Source organism: Rhamphochromis longiceps, linkage group LG15 (assembly GCF_057381845.1).
Source record: "Rhamphochromis longiceps isolate RC_006_pf linkage group LG15, R_longiceps_female_GT1.1, whole genome shotgun sequence".
Lineage (NCBI taxonomy): Eukaryota > Metazoa > Chordata > Actinopteri > Cichliformes > Cichlidae > Rhamphochromis > Rhamphochromis longiceps.
In genome coordinates, this window is record NC_140571.1 from 14210557 (window position 1) to 14233648 (window position 23092).

Below are 23092 nucleotides of genomic sequence, written 5' to 3' on the forward strand. Positions count from 1 at the left end.
AAGTGGAAATTCATGGCTAACAACAATAATTATATTTTAGCAGTTAAAATATTTATTTTTAACATATTGTAATATTAACAAAAAAGGATTTTTACAATTACCAGTACTGTTCATTTTGGGCATTTAGGTCATAAATCTGTATAGTGGGGTAGAATTATTCATTTTCGTATAAGTGTTATTTAATGTTGTCACTTGTTGAAGAGCAGGTATTTTGAACTAGCATAAATTTCTTTCAGCAAAACATACAAAAGTTAACTGCAAATACACAAGTACATTAGATTTACTCTTGTTTCAAAGGCCTGAATCAAAGTGATGGTTCAGTGGATCCTGATTAAAGCAAATAAAGAAAGAAATACTAATAGAGTGAATTTTCTAAATTTACCAGCAGGTTCCAACTATTTTATCAGTATACGTAATGTTTCTTTGTACGATAAAAGGAAAGAAAGCTGTGTGTCAGGAAAATGCGACAAGAGTGGAAAAAAGTGCAGTTAGTGAAACACATTGATTTTTTTTTTATTGACTTTCCCAGAACAGTACCACTTGTTCCCTTACATTCTGTTTTTTTTCCCCCTCTTTTAATTGTACCATTCTTCCACAGAAAGCATTGTGTAATTACACCAATGGCATCAAATAAACTCTTACAAAGAGATATGTTTGGCATATTCCACAATTTCCTTTTGTATGAGGAGACGCAAACTGTACCATCTTATCACAAATACTAACCTAAAATCATTGCAAATCAGAGGCACATGAGGGGGGCCGGTGTGGGAAATTAACCAGTCCAGCACAATGCATTCCTGTGCTGTATGTCAGCAAAAAAAAAAAGAAAAAAAAAAAAAAAGACAGCAACAGACAGCAGACAGGAGGAATGTGACTTTTAAATGCCACTGTAACTTCGGCTGGAAAGTATTTTTAAACACAGATGTGCCTGCAGCGCAGTTTCTTAGTAAAACACAAAGTAAGTGTTTAAAGCAAAAAAAATCCATCTTTTTTTGTTTCCAATAACAAGTAAAAAGAGCAAAACATGAACAGTAAGAGTTTCACCCTTAACAACAGTCTCTGTAACTGATGTTCACAGTCATATGAACAAACACTCCCACTATCAAGCAAGAGGACAGTTACACAACACTTATGTTGACACTGAAAGAAAAAAAGAAAATCTGAATCCTTTTCACAAGAATGAAAAAAAAAAAAAGTCAGCTCAAAATACACTGATTTTAGCTTTCAGTAACATTTTTTGACAACATAAATTTAAGGTACATTCACTGTCATAATGGAAGACATTGAGATTTTAAGAAAAAGGGAAAAAAGAAAAAAAAAACTTTCTCTTTCTCAATTGTATTTAATTCAGTTTAACAGCTCTATAATCATTAGTACTTCACATTTACCGTTTTCTCATGTTTTAATAATCAAAGGGAAGCCCTTTAGTTTAAGTGTGTGTCACTATTACATAAGTGTTCTACTAATAGAATTGCATGAAACACTTCCAATAAAGTGTTGCCATCAGATGGCTTAATCCCACATGAGCGTGTGCTGTTGGGTCATAAACAGCAGTTTCATGACACTTTGAGAAAACGCCCTTCACCGAGCAAGACCATCACATGCCACACCGTCTCAAGTGCTTAATTGTGTCTGGGAAATATCCTCCGTGCCACTCTAAATGAAGCTGTGCCCAAACAGAAAACTTCAAGCCGTTCCCCCCCCATGTGTTTGATAGAACAGAGACAGCTGGATGGAAATGGGACTATATACTGTATGTGCTTCAAAAGATGCTGTTCAGATGTGCTGTACAGAAGACAATGTGTTTGTATAAATTAGCCAAAATGAGTTAAAACTTGTGTAAAAGCATGCTTAGCAACATAAAAAACTAAAGTTGTAAAACATGACTCCCACTTAATACTGACAGAGTTTCTGTCTGAAAACCTGCAAAACTACAGGACATTGTGGTTAGCCCTTTTCAAGACTGGTCCAGGTGTAGTCTTGTCAACCTTGAATCAAATCTAACCTGCTGCATAATTTGAAAGGGAAAAAGACATTTAATACTGTGGAATCAAAATTATACGTTATTTTTAGCTGTGCTCCAAACTAACAAACTCTAAAAACATAAATAACCAATTACAACCTTTATCTATGAAATGTCTTTGCAAAAGTGCCCTAAAATATCACAACCCCCCCCCCCAAAAAAAACCCCAACAACAACAAGTTGGCAATACTTGTAGTTTTAACAAGCTTTCTTTCTATGAGTTGCTGTAGCATCCTGGTCTTGTGCAAGATCAAACTTCAATTACCTCATATTAAAAATTACAGTGCATTTGTTCTTTTTGCTTTACTTGTTACACAGTATAACCTTGGCAATAAGGCTTGTGGCCTATGCAAACTTTAAAACACAAAAAAAGAGAGCAGAGTCATCTCGACTCTCCAGCAGGCCTTCTCGTCTACACGAGAAGATGCAGAAGGGGATTGAAAAGTCGCCCACTGAAATCAAACGCTTTGTGATTTTTTTTTTCCAGTCAGACTGGGATCATGTGACCCCAAAAAGAACATGCCAACATGCCATAACCAGTGTATTTCCCCCCCACATTACACCCGCCATCAGATATTCGTGTGTGTTCCAATCAGCTCCGTTTGCAGTCATCGGTTTTGGTTCAAGCAAAGGCATCCGACTTCGAGGGAGTGTCCGAACAATGGTCACTGCCCTCACATGCCCAGACACAGACCCCAACGCAGGAAACGTCTGTTCTTGCGCGTCCCAGTAGCCCCCCGCCCAAGCCAGAGTCAGTTCACATTAAAACACAGCATTTGAAACAGCCACCTGTGGTTGTTTGTCGTTTCTGTAAAGCTGCCCGTGTTGCCGTTTCAAATACTTCCCAGATCCCCTCCTTGGTTTTAGCTGAGCACTCCAAATAGTCATATGCGCCAATGCGCGTGGCCATGGCCCGGCCATCCTCTGTTTTCACTGGCTCCAGCTTCAACCGAGACAGTTCATTCTTCACGTTCTCGTCGTTGCGGAGATCCCTCTTGTTGGCCACTAATATGATGGGTACGTTCGGGCAAAAGTGTTTCACTTCAGGGACCCACTTTTCAGGGATGTTTTCCAACGAGTCCGGGCTGTCCACCGAGAAGCACATCAGAATGACGTCGGTGTCCGGATAGGAGAGCGGCCGCAGCCGGTCGTAGTCCTCTTGTCCGGCTGTGTCCCACAAAGCCAGCTGGACTTGCTTGTTATCCACTTCTATGTCCGCCACGTACGTCTCAAACACAGTCGGGACATACACTTCTGGAAACTCGTCTTTGCTGAATACTATCAGTAGACATGTTTTCCCACATGCACCGTCGCCCACCACGACAAGTTTCTTTCGTATGTCTGCCATTGCTGCCTCTCCCAGTTCTCGCTCTCAAACGCTGCTCAGTCCAAAGTCGGCAGTTGTAAATATTTAGTCGTGTCAAGTCCAGTAGCTTTTAAACTCTAAGCAGATACTGGTCAAACTCGTCCCTCAAGTCAGTCCTTTCCACTAACTCCGGAGCCTTTTGCCACAAACTACAGCAATCTCTTTATAAAGCGTAAGGCGTTTTCCTAAATATAGCAATCCAATCGGAAATGGGGAGGTGAGATCACCGTCTGTAAAGGAAAAGGTGATTGGGTCCCGTCGGGTTTTTCTCGCGTTGGAGGAGGGAGGGGTCACTGACCACGAGGATCCACCCGACTGAGAATCAGGCGAAATCAACTAAAATCACAGCACGATGACGATAAATATACACGTACTTCTTCTTTGAAACCTCCCTTTCAAATAAGCTTCCCGGACACATTGGCTTGCTACTTTTATTACTGAGTCAGCATTTTGTTCACAAAATGACATGAGCCGGCTGTCTAATGAGGATTCATTCAGACTAAGCCAGTTTATCCTATGAAATGTGAGAGTGATTTTGGGTGGGGAAGTGTCTCTGAGACTAATTTCTATGATACCACATATTAGGTTGCCTAACACAGGGGGGTTTGGTGCTCAAAAGGCACGCTGGGAAGGCAAATTGATACTGACATTGTTATACGCATGTCTACGTAGTTCACGCTATTTACAGGGAGGGGGCACTAGCGTAGACAAACTGTTAGCTTTGACTACCAAGCTTTGCTAAATCACCGCTCTCTCTCCAAGGAAACAAAACAATATAGAATCGGGTTGACGGCGTGCAACAAGCACAGATCCTCTCTCGACACGACAACGCGTGAGTATGCCCTCACATCTGTTCACAACCGAATCCAAAGCTGTGTAAGGGGACTGCTTTGGAAGCGGTTGCCGCCGTGCGAGTATTTCCCCTTTTGTTTAGCGGTTAAGGCCCCTCTGTTTGGAACTTGAAGGGGGGCCATGTTGTTTAGCCACTCAGTGTTTGGCTGATGTTTTAGCTAACAACAGCAACATGGCTATTAGCGTTTGTTAGCTCTCGGAGATGGCCGTAACGTGTTGTGTACAGTGAATATCGGATAATAAGTCGAGAAAATGTGTTCTATTTAACATGCAAAGCCAACCGCTGACTATAAAACAGCAGTGAATTAAGCGAATTTCTTTGATGTCTCACCAATAATAAACACAACAGGCCCTTTGCGGTTAGCACTAGCTAGTTAGCTCCAGAGAACCAATGGTTAGCTTTAATCATGTTCGATTTCCGCTAGCAGAAATACATGAGGGGGAAAAAGTAAACAATAAAAAGAAGCGAGGCAACAAACCACAAAGCAAACACAATCTAATAAATAAATAAATAAACATTTACGCAAATCCCCGCTGAAAGTCGTTAAGGTAGCTTCCTTATTATTACAGCGGCTTGCTTGCTGCTGGCTAGGCTAGGCTAGCTAGCCAAGCTGCTAATTGGTGTGCCACAATGAACAGTTTCAAATTTGAATACGTTGTTGCAAGCTCGTTACATCATCTCAGGAATCAGTCGTGGCTATCGCTGAATATTTGCATTTATGCGTGTATGTCTGTGTGGTAGTCGAAGCTTTATTGCTGGTATCCCCAGTCGTATGGTCACCAGCTAGAATTTGGCTAACGACAACGTTACCGAGCGGTGTTGCTCTTATAAGCCACCAACATCGATGTCAGTCGCTTGTTTCGTTCTTGGCCCGATCTTTTTAATTTAACAAAACATTACTAACCTGTTGTAGCACAAATAGTTAAGCAGAATTAGACAACTATATCCCTGGCGTGTTGTTAGCAGCTCGGGAATTAGTCTTGTCCCAGCGAGGAAAATTAAAAGCATTAGTTATCATTTTATTATTCTTTTGGATGAACATCTTTAATGGGATGTAAAAGCTGATTTTTGTCTGAAGGCTCAAGGAGGATTTAATAAGTCCACGATGGTCGCATTATAATAGCATGGGCTTTCATAAAAGCCAATTATGATGCCGTAAACACCAAATTGTAATGGGTGCTACATTACATTGTATAATGAAATTAAAATTACATCTGAGTCTTTTATAGCCTAGTGTTTCTTATTGGTCATTTATATGTAATTGTACAGGACACACAGAGATACTATATCCTCTAATAAGATTTCTTTCAATTTTATGCAAGTGAAATTGAAATAAGAAAATATACATTTCAGTGAGTAAATCTTACTTTGTCTGTTTTTTTGTTGTTGTTGTTTTTTAGGCTTTCCCGTGGAATGAGCATTCCATGCAGCATCCTAGGTATGAATGACGTGGCCTGGCAGGAGACGAGAGGTGGGATGCTGCATGCAAATGGTGCTCCTGAGTCTGGGGGTGTCCGAGTTCATGGCGGAGGGCCCCTAGCCACAGTTGGCGGAGCTGGTCAGGCTCCTGGAGGGCCACACATACAGGGCATGGACAGGGTTCCTAACCCTACCCCAGGTACCCCACAGCCCCCGCTGAGCGGGAGGTCTCAGGATGACGCCACAGTAGGGTACTTCTTTCAGAGGCAGCCTGGGGAGCAGCTTGTAAGTTGCACACCTAGCAAGCATCGCTGGCCTACTGGGGATGCCAATCATATCGATCAGGTAAAGAGTTGGTTTGTTTTTTGTTTTACTGAGCTAAGGCATGCGGTGATGTGCAGTTTAGTATAATTACCAGACAGAACAAGTCCTCAATTTTCACTGATTGTTATATTGGTATAAACAGCAAGTAAACAATCTGTTGTTTAAATGTAGTACTTTGTCATTATTGGAGTTACAGACAGGTCTGTCCACAGCCGTTTGCCCAGTCAAACGTGAGGTGATGGTTGGAGTGCAGATTTCAGAGATCACCAGTCTGTTACTACAAGTATTAAAAAGCCATAGCACTGCTTCTGATTTACAACAGACATCAGCAAGATTATAGTTTTGGCCATTGTGTCAGCACAACAGGGGTGTGAGTCTCACCATGTTGACTGAGCCAGAGTTGTAATAGAAAGTGTGGTTATTAAATAATGAAATAAATGCTGCAATTAAACTTTAATGAAGAAAGCTTGTCTTTTAATTCTGTTCCCCTTCAAATTATTCCCCTTCTGCACCTACAGACTGCTGCACTCGGGGCTTTCAGTGATCAAAGCAGCGTAGTAAGTCTTCTTCCATTAGTGGTCTAAGAGGCTTCATGGTTTTATTCTACACTGTTGGATCAGACTTGGAAGTGCTTCTCTTAAACGCAAATGTGATTTTGAAGGAAAATAAATAAAGTTGCGTGGTACTTGGATCAGATTAATAAGGAGGATTGACATGTAGTTGGCCAGAAATGGCTTCACTAGGACAGCTCAGCATACTGATATGGATGGAGATATTTTCCCACAGCTGTGGCTTCTTTTTTGCTGACCATATATTGAGAAATGTCTATAATCTGTCTGTAGTAATGTTAAGCCAATGGTGCACTGGAAACCAATCCTCTTTTAATTTCAAAACCTGTCTTTGTGTTGTCATTTAATAGCCACACCTCACATTCTGTCTCAACAGTAGTTTAAGCTGCTCTGCAGCTTTTTTTGTTGCTACATACAAAGCCCCGTCTCGTGTTTAGGTTATTTCATTTTTTTTTTCTTTCAAACTTCATTCAAACTATTCTGTTTCATACAAGCAAGTTATTGTGCCCTGCAGAAGAACGAGTGTAATCGCCTCTCTTTATAAATCATCATGTGTAGTCTGTGCAGATGTTTTTTTTGTATTTAGCTCTGCATAGGTCCTAGTCTAAAAATGTTTTTTTTTAAAAAGGTCCTTCTCAGATTTTTATTTTCATTTTCATTTTTCCTTAACACATCGTGTATAGTGGGCCGGGGGGCGGTCATGCAATAACCAAAGCTAAATGATCGTGTCAGATACCTTAACATAAGTCGAACAGTCAGGACTATTTGCTTTGGGATTTCATGTAAGAGAATTAAACAACATTCTCTTATTGGCTTAACAGCATATTCAAAATGCTGTATAAGTCATAATTCATGTCTGGCTTATTTCACAAAACCAGAATGTTATGTAATGTAAAAACAATTGCACAGATTAAAGAATAAATGTTAGTTTTTTGCTATGAATGTTTATGTATTCTATTGAATTGTCACATATTCTTACAACAAGCACTCTTTAGCATTGCTGGTACAATTTTACAGTTTACATTTTGTTAAATCATTGCTGTTTAATTTAAAATGTTCATGAAAAACCTTTTTTTTTTTAAATCTGTCTCAGGTCCGTGCAGTGGATGAAATGAACTATGATTTTCAAGCTCTTGCTTTGGAGTCGAGGGGGATGGGAGAGGTAAGAACAGTTTTTGTCTGCATATCGTTCACTCTCCTCACTCTTATACAGTTTTCTGTGATTATTATTTAATTATTTTCTTCTTTCCCCGCCGCTCTAGAATTGAAAAGTGACTGTACACATCCGCAGGTTGCTATTTTACAGAGGCCAGATTTAAGTATGGCTTTCTTCAGTCCTGTGAAACCACGTCTAGAGAAACTATAGAAATGCTGAACTAGTTTTAAAGCTTCAATGTTTGCACCACCACCACCACCACCACAGAGTCTTTAAAATACAGATTTATTGTAAACTAGTTCATCTTACCTTTGATTGAAATCCATTAAACCCTCACCTGTCCCTGTTTTATTGTTAGCAAGCATATGCACAATACAGAAACAACTGAACAACAATAAATGTTTGTTTTCCTAATAAAGGGTTTTCTGAAAGCTTTTTGACTTAACGCTATTACAAATAATTTTTTATAAACGATAAACACCTTGTGCTCCTCTGTGTGCTACACTGATGTAGTTACATTTTCTCATATTTTATGTCTCAGACCCCCCCACCCCCCAGGCTGCTGCATGTAAATCTATGTGCAGTGTACAGTGATGGTAAAACTGTGTTGTATAGGAGTGTTTTTCTCATTTTATGAAACAAGAAGACTAAAATAGCCGGTTCGCTTAAGCAAATAAATTGTTTACTTGGTGTTTGGTTAAAGCATCAATTGCAGCATTGACTTTCTTACTAATGACAAATCTTGTTAACAATGGTCATAAAACTTGGCACGACTTTCCTAGAAATCTTCAAGCTCAACCAGCCTTTTTTCCTGGCAGTGTGGATTGGGTCATTGACTTGTTTGCCTCGCCAGAGCACTCTAGGGGGAAAAAGATTCCAGTTAGAATTTAATCTGTTTTAAGAGGAGTCTGAAGCAGAAAACCTGTACGGATTCTTTAGAAAAGCATTATTGAACTGACTTGAAGTTAACTGAGAGTTGCTCAAAGGTCTTGAGTGTAATAGCCCCAATTATAGGTAATTAGTGTCTATAATAGGTAATTAGTCCAACTTACACTAAATAATAAACATTTGAATCCTATGTCAATAAAAAATTCTTATGAATTAGTAGTCAGTGACTCCCCATGTCTGTGTACAAATACAGTCTAATTGAAGCTTAGATTGTTCAATTAAGTGATTTCTCCTGATATCTTCCAATTATGCCAATTAATTATTAGTGAGTTTAACTTGTCCTCAAAACATTCTGTTCTCAAACATCTCATTCACATATGGAGTCGAAAATACGTCTCCCTTTGCACTCGCAGTTTGGAATCATAAATGCAAATGGTTTTCTACACCATTCAGAAACGCTGTTTATGTTTTTTCTTAGCTTTTGCCAGCAAAAAAGCTCTGGGATTCTGATGAGCTGGCCAAAGATGGCAGGAAAGGAATGCTTCTTGGAGAAGAGTGGAGAGACAATGCATGGGGATCATCTCGTGAGTGTCTTCTAAAATGTCTTTTCTCTAATTAATTAATTAATTATTACATATGTGGTTAAGATATCTGTTCCAGTCATGTGTTTGGGAATGGAATATCTCAGTTTTCACAGGTGCCTGCCAGCTATAACGTTTTGATATAAATACTATTAGAATGATATAAATACAGTGGCAAGAAAAAGCAAGTGAACCCTTTGGAATTTGTCTTAAAATCAGGTCAGATCTTCATCTGAGTTACAATTATAAACAAACCAGGGGTTTTTTTTTTCTGCTTTTTTATTTTTTGTTGAAATTGCACACACACACACAATTATTTTCAATTATATATCATGGTGCATTTTGACTAGGCTATGTTAGAAAATGGTAAACATCTCCCTTCACGAATACCATCTATAAATCATTCCTGGTTAGGACAGTAAGGACTGATTCTGATCTGCAGTGAGTGTTTGTAGAGCCTGTGGTGTAGCCTGTGTAAGTGCCTGACTTCATTGGCGGCATTTACACTTGTGCAAAATACATTCTGTGCGGATTACCTCATGGTTATGTCCTAGTCATTTGTATGCGGAGTCATCCAATAGAAACCAATAAAATGGTGGGGCTTTTTGTCCCGTCTTTAATTCCCACTCAAGTTTTTTTTTTTTTTTTTTCACCTGCTGCATTCCCTCACATCTATTCTGATAGGTTCAACAACCTGCCTGCAGGAATTTGCAGACATTTGTGAATCCTTACATTGATGCTATGATCATTATTCCTTATATTGAAGTGATGACAGTTATTCTCTCACTGATGAATTAAGAAACTACAGCAAAAAAGCAGCTGGACATGCACAGGAAGAATCGGCAGTACTGAACAGGCCAATCACAATCGTTGCGTGGACATGATGGGTAGTTAAATCGCTGGTTAGAACGCCACTGCTGTCCATAAAACCTTGCCTGATATTTGCTAAAGGAGTACTTTGATCCTTTACAGCACTACTGCAGTACTGAATGATGTAGCTAAACTGCAAAGTAAAGCCTGCGCTTCCTTTGCCTGAGTTCAAATTATTCTTCATTTATCTCATTTGTCCCTTTTTATCCAACATTTATCTGATTGGTTGTCCCTCGTAAACGGATGGTTAGAACAGCAGGTGAGTGGAGCTGCTGAGCTTGCAGCCAGATATGTGTGCATGAGATGACCATATTAAGCACATCTGCTCTAAGTGACCTCACACAGAGCTAAGAGTGGGGGGAAAATGAAATTAACCATTTAGAACAGTCTGAATCCTGAGCGTATGGCATTAAGGGATTACTTACTAACCGTAGCTGATTATTTGAAATAGGCATGTTTATTATGAGCACTGACCATTGTGCCCATTCACATATGGCTGAGAATGAGCTAAAGTATAATAGGTTCCTTTTACAAGAAGAAGGTCTAACGGTTCAGTCAGAGCCCAGTTTCTTAATCTAATAGAGGTGCTGAAGAATGACCTCGAGGATAATTCACGCTAGAGATTCATTCCTGACAACATGGCTGAAGTGAGACAATTCTAGAAGAATGACTCAAACTTCCTCCTGATTGTGGCTGCAGAAAACCTTTGAAATCACTGCTGCCACAGGAGGTTCAGTCACTTGTCAAATCCAAGGGTTCCCTTACTTTTTCTACCAGCAATCTAAAGTTTTAATAGAATAGAATAGAATGCCTTTATTGTCACTATACAGTTGTACAATGAGATACAGAGCATCTCCTACTCAGTGTAAACATGCTGGGGGGGGTGGTACAGTTCTGCAGCGCTATGTACATATGGACAGTATTAACATAGGGAAAAACCTCTTATGTCCTTCTAAGAAGGACATAAGAGATTGTTTGGGTCAAACATCACGTTTGTGTTTACTTGTGACTCAGATGAAGATCAAATCAGATTTTCTGACCAGTGAACGCAGAAGAACATGTAATTCCACGGGTTCACTTCGCTTGCCACTGTATTTGATTACGACTTTTCGTTCAGATCATTCAGTGTCTCAGCCAATCATGGTGCAGCGACGGCCAGGCCACGGTTTCCATGGCAATGGTGATGCCAATTCTGTGCTTTCACCTCGCTCAGAAGGCGGAGGTCTCGGCGTGAGCATGGTGGAGTACGTCCTGAGTTCGTCCCCTGGTGACAAGATGGATGGCCGCTACAGGAATGGAGGCTATGTAAGCCAAACTCATGCATCTCATCGATCTTACCAAAAGTGGAGATTGCATTTCTTTGTCTAAATGTTTTTCTGTCTTTCGTATTTACACAGGGTGCAGGAGATGCTGACCAAGATGGGAGAGAGAAAAGTGATGCGCAAGAGAAGGTGTCGCCTTTTGAAGACGACAAAAGCCCTGAGATGAAGGTGGGAGAGGAGAGTGATCCTACTAAAGCCAATGGAAGAGGTCTGCTGAACGGCATGGACAGAGACTGTAAAGACTTCAAGTAGGTTTTCCTTTTACAATGGTACAAGTTAACATTTTTTCCATTTTCTACTGGTTATCTCTAATATAGTATATATGGCTTTTCAGTTAAAAACTAAATATAAAATATCAGACTGTGTAAATATGAACATTTATAAGTTGATTTGAGGGTTTTTAGACTTTTGTTTCGCCCCCAAATAACAGTTGTGTATAAATATGGTGGTCCTTTTTAAACTCAACTTGTTTTTTGTTTTTGTTTTTTTGTTCTTTTAGCCCAACTCCTGGAAGCCGTCAAGCTTCTCCCACTGAGGCTGTGGAGAGGATGGGTCCCAGTCAGACAGGTTTGGAGATGATGGGGCAGCACCACCACCCTCATGCTCTCCAACAGCAGAACCCCTCCCAAAACAAGGTCCAAGCTGAGGATTTCCAGAACCAGGAGGCCCAGAACATGGGCGGTATGGAGCAGCAAGCTGGTGTGGAGTCCTTACAATTTGACTATGCTGGTAATCAGATTCAGGTGGACTCTTCAGGGACTCCAGTTGGATTGTTTGACTACAACTCTCAGCAGCAGGTCTGTTAAATGCACAAAGTCTGTTTGGTAGTTTGCTCTGCAGGTTGTGAGCAGTTTGTTGATTTTTATTTATTTATTTTTTTCCAGTTGTTCCAGAGGTCTAATCCATTGACTGTTCAACAGCTCACTGCAGCTCAGCAGCAACAATATGCACTGGCTGCAGCCCAGCAGCAGCATCTTGGTGAGACAGATTCTTTTGCAGTATTGTTTAACTGCTTTGTCTCTCAGGTTGTCTCTGTTTGAGTTGCGTAGACTTTTGAATGAGAATTATATTGTTGTTCTTCCTCATGTTACTCAGCTGGCCTTGCTCCTGCGTTTGTGCCAAACCCTTACATCATTAATGCTGCCCCACCTGGAGCTGATCCCTACACTGCTGCTGGGTTGGCAGCAGCAGCAACGCTTGCAGGTGATCACATGGCACATGTTCATCCGCAAGTTCTCATTGAAATCCAACAGATCATTATTATTTTATTTCTTTTACTCTTGATTATCTTCTGCCCAGATCCAATGTATAACTTCAGATGTGTGGTTTTTTTTCTTCTTTTTTTTTTTTTTTTTTTTTCTCTCCCCTCCTCCAGGCCCCACAGTTGTTCCACCACAGTACTACGGCGTCCCTTGGGGTGTGTACCCAGCTAATCTTTTCCAGCAGCAGCCTGCATCTACTGCCAATCACTCGGCCAATCAGCAAGCATCCAGTCAAGGGCCAGGGCCAGGGCAACCACAGGTAGGAATAATTTCTCTAACCAGTATTAATTCCCTACTTCATTGGCCTTGTATGATTGTATGAAAAATGTGCGTCAGGATTTGGTTTCAGTCATCTGTCTGTGACCAGTTATCATGTGCAGAATGTTTATGATGACAGGATGACCCTGAAAATGAGTCATCCATGAAGACCTGCTGTTAAAATTTAGAAAAGTTAAAAGTGGGCGGGGCTTCTGCGGCGTAGATCCATCAGTTGTGCATTTGATTCAGAACTGTCCTGGGGTTGGTTGTATATGTTTCCAAGCAACTCGTGACGTCTGATCAAACCACACAGTCGTGGTAAAACACGTTAGCTATATTTTAGCTGTTCCTCATTTAGTCACTTGTTTATTTTTTGTTGTGACAACAAGTTGAGATTGCTTCCCTTTCAGTACAAAGCCAGTAACAGTATTTTTAACCGTTTCTGCCAGGTGATGCGCACTGGAACCAACCAGCGACCTCTTACACCTGGGCAAGGCCAGCAAAGCCAGCAGGAATCCCTAGCTGCAGCAGCTGCTGCAAACCCTGCGTTGGCATACACAGGAATGCCTGGTTGGTCTACCATTTCATACTTATGCTATACTGCAATGTAGCCAAAGACACTCACAAGCAAATACTTTTTTTTTTTTTTTCCCTTATTGGTTCACATTAAGTGTATACAGTGTGTGAGTAGTAGTTACAAAATACTGAAACACTGTTTCTAACAACACTCCAAGTATGTTGTGTAGTAGTAGTAAACTGTAATTACTAACTCTCTCCTCTTTGTGTGTCTTGTTTCTTCCTCAGGTTATCAGGTTTTGGCCCCTGCAGCTTACTATGACCAGACTGGAGCTTTGGTAATGGGCCCTGGTGCCCGCACCGGTCTGGGTGGGCCTGTTCGTCTAGTCCAAACCCCACTTCTTATCAACCATGCAGCGGCACAAGCTGGTAGGAATTTTTTAAAACATTTGTTTTAATTAAGGAATTCTTTCCTCTCCTGTGTCACCAACTGTTTGCTCAGAGGGGATCTGTGGATGGTTTGTTGTAGGGTTTTTACATTGCATTCAAGTGCCTTGGGGTAACTGTTGTGATTTGGCACTATATAACTCACATTTAGCTAATCTAATTGCATTAGAGATGATTATTTGGAATTCGGTGACTGCATTTTATCTGATTCAAATCTCTAAAAAGATCACTCTCCATCTCCTGTGGACTATGTCTCCTATTTTGTCCACTGACACCTTCACAAAACCAAATGTGACGTTGATCAGATAAGCAGATCACATAGTTTGGTTTAAATTTGGTCTGTTCGCAGTGTTTGTCTCCTGCAGTTACCACTGCTGTCTCTACTCTGCGTGTGGGGAGGACACACACCGAGCAATGTTTCATTTAGCTATTTTAGTGAATAAATTCATTACTTTAATATGTTCCCAAGCCTCTTACCCCGAGTTTAATCACCACACATAAGCAGTAACCTTTAAATATAGGTGGAAAAAATGATTCAGCCAAGAAGTCCCAGCTTCTACAAAGTGTGTTCACGCTGATGGTTTAAAATGCAAAAGTGGCTCTCCCAAAAATAGCTGAATATGTTTATGTTTAATTCTGCTTTTTATTATTTGTTTATATTTGAGCTTGTCATTTGTGTTTATCTATGGTAAAACGACTTCACCCACTTAGCAGTTCTCTAGCAATCTGCCAGATCTGCTGTTTTGAGTAGGCACAGTTGCATGCACACATGTAGCGATCTGATTTGTATAGATGTCCTCTTCTCAAAATGATAACTTAATGAGCGCTTCTGTGTGGTGTGTTGTGCAAATGATGTGTGTGTGTATTATTAATAGAGATGGGATTTTTTTTTTCTTCTTAGATATGCCTACTATAATGTCTGTCCCGCACACCCACTTCTTTCTATTCTTACTTGATTAGTACCACTCATGTGATCTTTCCTCACTTTTGACCTCTCACAATAATCTCTCTCCATCAGCAGCAGCAGTGTCTGCATCTGGCTCCGGTAACAACATGTCTGGTCCTCCAGCCAACGGACTGTATCGCTCCATGCCTCAGCCTCAACCTCAGCCACAGCAGCAGCAGGCTCCTCCACCCAGCAGCGGCCTGCCCTCCAGCTCATTCTACGGATCTGGATCAGTCCCCAACACCTCTCAGAGCAGCTCTCTTTTCTCTCACACCTCTGCTGCCCCACCACCCCCAAGCTCCTCCCTGGGCTTCAGCAGCACCGGCGGATCTCTTGGCGTTGGCCTGGGCTCTGCTCTTGGGGGTTTCGGCTCTTCTGGTCAGTGGCTAAACAACGTGCTGCTTGGAGAGGAAAATGGTCTTGTGTTAAATTTAAGTTTTGTGTTCTAAAAGTGCTTTGTTTATGATTTTTTTTCAGTATCCAGCTCGACCAGTAGCAGTGTATCCCGCAGGGATTCCCTGTTGGCAAGTTCTGACCTATACAAACGAGGTGGCAGCAGTTTAACTCCCATTGGGCAGCCGTTTTATAACAGCCTGGGTTACTCCTCTTCACCCAGCCCCATTGGCCTTACACCAGGTCATTCCCCACTCACTCCTCCGCCATCTTTGCCCTCTTCCCATGGATCCTCTTCAAGCCTTCACCTAGGTAAGCCTAAAGAAGGGATGTTTACCTTTTGGTCGACTGTTGCTTTTGAGGTAGAAAATAAAGAAGCATTTGATCCTGTTCGTAAGTGAGGATGTGACTTAAATAGAATAGAACTTTAAGTTGTCATCCCCTGTTAGGGGCACCTTCAGTGAAATTGATGCTTGTAAATGAAATATTAAAAATTGTCTTATTTAATCCTAGGTGGCCTGACAAATGGCAGTGGCCGTTACATTTCTGCAGCTCCCGGAGCCGAGGCCAAATACCGGAGCACAGGCAGCACGTCCAGTCTGTTCAATTCCAGCAGCCAGTTGTTCCCTCCCTCACGGCCCCGCTACAGCCGCTCTGATGTCATGCCATCTGGACGCAGCCGCCTATTGGAAGACTTCAGGAACAACCGTTTTCCAAACCTCCAGCTCCGTGACTTGCCTGGACACATGGTGGAGTTCTCTCAAGACCAGCACGGATCCAGGTGACGGACCTAATTTAATGCTTGAAAATGCCACCACACAATTAAATATATAGGCTTTTGGGAAATAATGCATTTCTTTTAGGTCTCGTAAATTTAAGCCTTAGCCAAAAAAGAAAACGTGCAAAAAACTACATTGCAGTGTTACACTTTTTATAATGAGTCCACTCTTTGAAGTGTCTTTTTAATCGTTCCCTGCTTTCTCCAATCTAGATTTATCCAGCAGAAGCTAGAGAGGGCCACTCCTGCTGAGAGACAGATGGTGTTTGGAGAGATTTTGCAAGCAGCATACCAACTGATGACTGATGTATTTGGGAATTATGTCATCCAAAAGTTCTTTGAGGTTGGGAGTGTTAAAGTTCATCCATGTGTCTTTTGAGTAACTGCACAGTATAAACTAAACTCGATTCCATTTATAATAAATTACTCTCATATTGTAATAGATTCCGGCATATATATAATATATTTTTTATGTTGTCTCAGTTTGGAAGTGCAGAACAGAAACTTGCTTTAGCGACCCGTATCCGCGGACACGTCCTTCCCCTGGCGTTGCAGATGTATGGTTGCAGGGTCATTCAGAAAGCCCTGGAGTCAATTTCCTCAGACCAGCAGGTAATTGTAAGTGAGATTTCACTTCTTTATAACAGTTTTATTTTCTATTGAAAAGCATTTTATTCGTCCTTCATATTAAAGGCTTTGATTTAATTTGATATCATTTTCTTCCATTTAGAGCGACATTGTCCGTGAGCTTGACGGCCATGTGCTGAAGTGTGTGAAAGACCAGAATGGGAACCATGTGGTACAGAAGTGCATTGAATGTGTCCAGCCTCAGGCTCTTCAGTTCATTATTGATGCCTTCCAAGGACAGGTGGGTTTTTATTTTTTTGTTTTTTAGTGTTTGTTGTTTTTGTTTTTTAGAATAGCTGCCATACAATAAGCTGCCTTATAACGTAACTACCATTCAGTATAATTTATTTTTTGTAGACTCATGTGAGCTGTAGGGTTGCATTAATACCTAAATCCTCTGATGTTCTTTCACTACATGGTACAATAAGCACTGTTTTTATTTTCTAGGTTTTTGTACTTTCCACACACCCCTATGGCTGCAGAGTTATCCAAAGGATCTTGGAGCACTGCACCCAGGAGCAAACTCTGCCCATCCTGGAAGAGCTTCATCAGCACTCTGAACAGCTGGGCCAGGTGTGCACATCAGTTTCCTCTCTGTCCCATTTTAAACTTCACGCTGACTACCTTATTTTTGCTAGCTGCGACTGATCGTTGTTGACATTTATCATTTTATGTCGCGTATTTGCATGCGTCCTTCATGTTTGAACATTTCATATTTTTAGCCTGTCATTGTTCCTGTGTAGTTGTGGTCTGCTAAGTGTAAGGATGAATGTAATTGTGCTGTTAGCTGACATTACATCTGACATATGTGATTATTTAAACATCCACCTGCCCCCCTCACTTATTCCATCTAGAAATATCAAGGCGTTTCATTGGAGATGACACCCAAAACATATTATACAGTGTCCCGTGATGCACTGTTCAAGGTCAGAGCAATTTGCCTCTATCGCGGATGTCCCTGTGCTCACTTCCTTTTTCCCTCTTTATTTTTTTTAATCTTTTCTTCTGTAAAGAATCTAATTTAACATTTAAATAGTTTTCCAACTCCCAACCCTTATGGTCCTTTCCTAACCCACTGAGCTGCCTGTTCTTCCTTTTTCCTCCCTTCTTGCTTTATGCCAGAGGATTTAGGGACATGCTAATCTGCTGTCTGATGATCCCTCTTTTGCCTACAGCATTTTTTGATCAGTCTGTTTTTCCCTTTTTTCTTTTTTTTTTCTTTTTTTTTAAATTCTCATTTTGCTAAAATTATAATTGTTTGATTCAAATCTAGGAGTTTGAAACTCTTATAACCAAATAGTTCACAAATGGTGTTTTAAAACCAACATAATGCAAGTTCATGTTAAAACAGATTGACAGAAAATGGTTTGGGAGGCAAATACTTCAAATTTAAAGGTGGAGTTCGCATTACCTACTCAACAAATTACCACTTTAACAAGCTTGGCAGTTGAGTGGTGTTATTTGTTGTTTGGTCAGTTCATTTTTTGTCTCCATCTTGCCGCACTAAAATTACACCCGTAACTGTCTATCACCCGTTTCTGAAGGGGCAAAGATGCTATTGGTTGTGTTACCTGGTCAGCAACACAAACCAGCAGCATCTGTTTTGTCTGACCTTCCGCAGTGATGACGTAAGGGTATTCGAAATACTACAAATGGAGGTGTCGCTCATTCATCGGCCAATCATTGTAGAGTTGCATGATTACCCTATCAATCGAGGCCAATGGGGGTGAAAAAGTAGTGCATGAGTATCAATCATGTTCAGTTGTATCTCACAGTTTGTTTGTTTTTTGTTGTTGTGATTAATCTTGTTGGGATGACTTTGCCTTGCCCTTACACCTCTGTTGCCTCCTGCAGGATCAGTACGGTAACTACGTCATTCAGCATGTTTTGGAGCATGGCAGACCAGAAGATAAGAGCAAGATAGTGGCAGAGGTGCGCGGGAAGGTTCTTGTCCTGAGCCAGCATAAATTTGCAAGGTAAGCTAAGCAGTCTGTATGGATTAAGAGTGGGCTGTATATTGTTTGCGGATTTTGACATTAACAGGGCAGACCGTGAATATTCTAAAGTTCATTTCGTGAAATGATTGTGAAAATAAATAAATATTCTGTTGTGGGAGGGAAAGCACTCACATTACTGTCAATATTAGAGCAGCTGTGTTTCTTCACACTTCTGCTGGTGTGAGGACAGAGATGTGAGTGATTTGCACTAGCATAACTAAGGAACATAAGTTGATGCATATCATCTGAAGATCAGTCGATACGCTGTTGTTGTTCTGCTACATCTTTCGAGTGTTTACATTTGTAAAAACCGGTTAATAGTAGGTTTATAACATGCAGTTTAACGACTCACGTTTGGACCTGATAAGAGATAATTTATCAGTAACCATGTGGTAACAATAGCAGGAAGTTCATAACCTAGATCTTTCTTGAGTCGAGTAGGATGGGAATGCTGAATTTTAGGTTTCTTTGTTTTCAAAGCAGAGATTGTCCAGGGCAAGTGTCCATTTGCTTAGCTTGGAGTAAATTCTTTTGTAATGTATAGGCGGTGGCATGATGGTACAGTGGTTACTGCTATCACCTCACAACAAGTGAATCTCCGGTTTGGCTCAGGCCTTGCTGTATGGAGTTTGTAAGTTCACCTTGTGCTTACATGGGTTTCCTCGAGCTTCCTCTCACACTCTGAAGATATTCATTTTAGGCAGGTACAGTGCTTGAAGTGTATAGCATAAAATTATGATTGAATGCTTGGTTAAGATGAGATATGCAGTGAAGTGCCTTGAGTGGTCCATAAGAATAGAAAAGTGCTTTCTTAATGTGAGTACATTAGGCAAGTAGATATTTTAAAAGACAAGTCTATGTTGAACTAAATGTGTCTGCACGAGTTGTTATGGCGGTCATGTTGGTTTTCGCTCTTGTGGATGTGATGTGTTTGTCAGTGAGCAAACATGACTTTAGGCCGACTTTGGACCTTTAATTTATATTAGTTTGAGTAATTTAATTACATGGCTCACGATAATTGTGAATATGCGGGGCAAAGGATGTTGGCTAAGTAGGCGAGAGGAAGGCAGATGATCCACTGTGGGGATCTTTAAAGGGAGGTGCCAAAAGATGAGGGCAAATCCTCTACTGGTAGCCAGTACTACAAAATGACTTCCACGTTCAGTTCCTGTAGTTAAACAAAAGTGGTTGTCTACTTGTTTCGTAATACAAGGTTTTCCAGTCTTGCTACCATTAAAAATGGTGGTGTGTGCCGCCAATTTGTAAAAATACATGTCTGCTGGCAGCAGAGTGGTATATTTTATACATTTAAAAGATGAGCTGTAATATTAGGAAAAAATAAGATGCTCACAAACTTAACATAACTGCTGCAATTAAACAGCACTATACAAGTGTATGAGTGTTTGATGGGAAAAATGATCCTTGTAACTTGTAGAAAAGTGCTGTAAGAATGTGTAAATGACTAATATCCTCTTTAGTGTAACATGGAGCAGTGGGTAAGACTGACTCAGTGGGCCATCATTGCATATGTTTAGAGTTTTGTGTTTCATGTTTCATTTCTTTGGAAAAAGTTTGGAATTCTAATCAATAAATGTTCTCAGCTTTAGGAATAAATTGCTGTGTAAAACTGATCCTGTTAGCCAACAGGGGAAAAAAAAATTAAGCTTGGAATAGTGGTCCCCTCTCCTAAAAACCTGTCTCTGGTAGATTGTAAGCTGATAGACAAAGGGCTTAGACACTCTAACAACTAGATGCTGTTATTGGGATGGTCCAGTGGAGGATTAACTGGAATTTTCTATAGTCAGTAGGTGGTAATGTTGTACATGTTGTTTTCTTATCAAACATAACCTGTTCCTGCACGTGTCAGGTGTAAAACTAGGTCATAGTAATCCTCCTTTATATTTCCCAAATTCAAGTTTACCCCATTAACAACCAGCCCTTGCCTCACAGTTGGGGTCAGCAAAACCTTAAACGAATTGAGCTGTTTGAACACTTATCCAGTCCACTGTGCCCAATAATTACAGTTTGCTAACACACATGCATACATACCACGTGATGCCAAAAACAAAAGAAAATGATTCTAATATGCTGGCATCTCTCTGCTTCCATCTGTTCAGTTATAAACTTGAGTAACAGTAGCTTATTTTTCCCCCAGTAATGTGGTGGAGAAGTGTGTGATCCACTCCTCGCGTGCAGAGAGAGCTCTGCTGATAGATGAAGTGTGCTGCCAGAAAGACGGGCCCCACAGCGCTTTGTACACCATGATGAAAGACCAGTACGCCAACTACGTTGTCCAAAGAATGATCGACATGGCAGAACCTGCTCAGCGTAAAATCATCATGCACAAGGTGAGTCGCCTACTAAATGTGCTCATGTTAGTGTTAATGATAGTGGGTGGATCGTGGTCCATTTGATCCAGTGAATTCTATCAGTGTTCTGTAAGGTTTAGCAAAGCTTAAAAAGTCTAATCTGTTTCTGACAAGTGGTCAAATCGACTTGGCTGGTAAAAGTTTAGCTGTGAAGTTTTATCAGTGGTATCCAGGGGGTTGACAGCTCATTCAGATCATGAAACAGCCCAAGTTCAAACAAGTGCCTGTGTTGGTGCTTTCAAGGACCCTTGATATGTGAAATATGACCAGAAAGACCTGTTTTTAGTCATGTTATCAGTGCCATTATGTGTACAGCGATTGTATTTTGCATGAAAACAAAGTAATAACTAGGGTGTGCACTTCCGTATCTATCTGCCAGCATTGTGTCCATTGTTTACATATTTTACATTACTCTTTGTGTACATCAGTGCAGGCTTTTGTCAAGGCTCTTGTGTTGACATCAAACTAGTTAATGCTGTTTTTGTTTTTTAAAGAACAATATAGCTTGGGTGCCAAAAATTTGCCAAAATATCTGCATTCTTTCTGCTGGCCAACAGGTGGCGACTCCTGTGGTTCCAAAATTAAGAAATTTTTGTAGATTACTGCAAGAAAATCACTTAACTCATGAATTCAGTAACCCTTTTACATACACAATCTCCATCAGCAGTTTCAAGACTTACTTAATGTAACATGATATGCATTTTGTAAATTATGCTACCCATTATTAAAAAGCATGCCCATTCTTTACCCCTACTTCCAGATTTAAACTCATTTGAGCTTCTTCAGATTTTAAATGCCTTTATCTTCTTCTCTTCTTTATTTAGATCCGGCCTCACATTGCCACTTTGCGTAAGTACACCTACGGGAAGCACATTCTAGCTAAGCTAGAGAAGTACTACATGAAGAGTGGATCTGAACTGGGTCCAATCGGCGGTCCCGCGAATGGTCTGCTGTAGTCACGTACACATCCCAGGTCCCCTGAACAAGTGGAGGAGTAGGAGCCCCAAACCCCCTGTTCTGTCTGAGATGTGCTCCTTAGCCATAGGGGTTAGCCTTTGACACCCTCTGTTATCCCATCAAGTGGGGGGGCAAGTTACCAAAAAAACAAGACAAGTCAACTTCACCTAAGAACGCTGTGACAACTGACCCCTGCCACTCTGCCACCCCTGGTGCAGGTCCCCAGCATGGCCCCCAGGGGGTGCACAGTCAGCAGGCTGTTTATTCTTTTTGTTTTTCTTTTGTTTTCCTCCTTTTTTTTTTTCTTTTCTTTTTTTTCCCTGGGTAAAGCACAAGCCCATTGTTAATGATGTAATTGATGTATTTGACTGGTTTTCATATTATCTTGTACATTTAGTTTTTTACCTTGTAAATTCTCTGTAGAAAAAGAAATTATTACACATTTGCTGAAATTTACAGTTCTTACAATTAACACCAGCAAGTGACTTTATAAAGGCTAAACTGAGTGATCCTTTTAAAACACGATTCCATTTGTTTTTGTAAACAGACAGCTGTTCTTATTAAGCTTAGGCAATTTATTATAATATTTGTATATTATCCCACACACAGTTTAAAGAAAAAAGAAAAAGGAAAAAAAAGTGTTTTCCCATGCCAAAGCAGCTGATGGATTAGTTTTCAAATAGCATCACATAGTATGGATGGACAGAAATCCTTCCATCCACAAGCGAGTACTATGCGTCACGTGCCACAGTCACCCAGAGGTCTTTGAGGCCGCTTTGCCAGCTCGGGGTTTGGAGATTGGTGCTTTACTCTAGGGTAGCGTTTGCCAGTGGTGGTTTTTTTTTTTTTTTTTTTTCTTGCCTCGTTTTTTCTTTTGTTTGTTTCTTTTGTTTTTTCCCCACCCTTTGCGGGAGTGTGTGCGTGTTTGGTTACTCCAGCAGCTCGTGGCCTGCATTATGTTTTGGTACTGACAGACTGAGCTGCTACATCCACCGAGCACCATTTGAGCCGTCTTACTCTCCCCTCATGCAGGCGATCACTTGATTTATTTTTTTTTATGCAGGAGGAAGTAAAACGCTACCATTTAACTTAAAGAAGCAGAGCATGAGGTTTGGTTGTACAGCGGGCGTATGACCTGGTTTAATATTAACATAAAATGACCATAGCTTTG

General features: G+C 40.6%; 2 protein-coding genes across 13 annotated transcripts; one reads left to right on the forward strand and one right to left on the reverse strand.

Annotated features, from left to right (window-relative positions):
- Positions 1-816: 816 nt before the first annotated feature.
- Positions 817-3618, reverse strand: LOC146652377 (rho-related GTP-binding protein RhoB). Its single transcript, XM_085382447.1, has one exon. The coding sequence runs from the start codon at positions 3369-3371 to the stop codon at positions 2781-2783; it is 591 nt and encodes a 196-aa protein (XP_085238573.1). The 5' UTR covers positions 3372-3618; the 3' UTR covers positions 817-2780.
- Positions 3619-3700: 82 nt separating this feature from the next.
- Positions 3701-23092, forward strand: pum2 (pumilio RNA-binding family member 2). 12 transcript variants are annotated; one of them, XM_085382437.1, is made up of 25 exons: positions 3701-3759; positions 4152-4221; positions 5643-6006; positions 6504-6542; positions 7648-7716; positions 9077-9182; positions 11167-11354; positions 11447-11619; positions 11871-12168; positions 12256-12349; positions 12467-12574; positions 12747-12892; positions 13341-13461; positions 13696-13836; positions 14873-15178; positions 15278-15505; positions 15707-15974; positions 16185-16314; positions 16455-16589; positions 16702-16839; positions 17046-17171; positions 17453-17524; positions 18453-18574; positions 20751-20943; positions 21789-23092. In XM_085382437.1, exons 3-25 carry the CDS (start codon positions 5656-5658, stop codon positions 21918-21920), a joined length of 3684 nt encoding a protein of 1227 aa, XP_085238563.1. In that variant the 5' UTR covers positions 3701-3759; positions 4152-4221; positions 5643-5655; the 3' UTR covers positions 21921-23092. The 12 variants fall into 12 exon arrangements, with proteins under 12 accessions (XP_085238563.1, XP_085238562.1, XP_085238564.1 ...); XM_085382436.1 differs by lacking the exon at positions 3701-3759 and adding an exon at positions 3894-3912; XM_085382438.1 differs by lacking the exon at positions 3701-3759 and having other exon boundaries at positions 3985-4221; positions 14876-15178.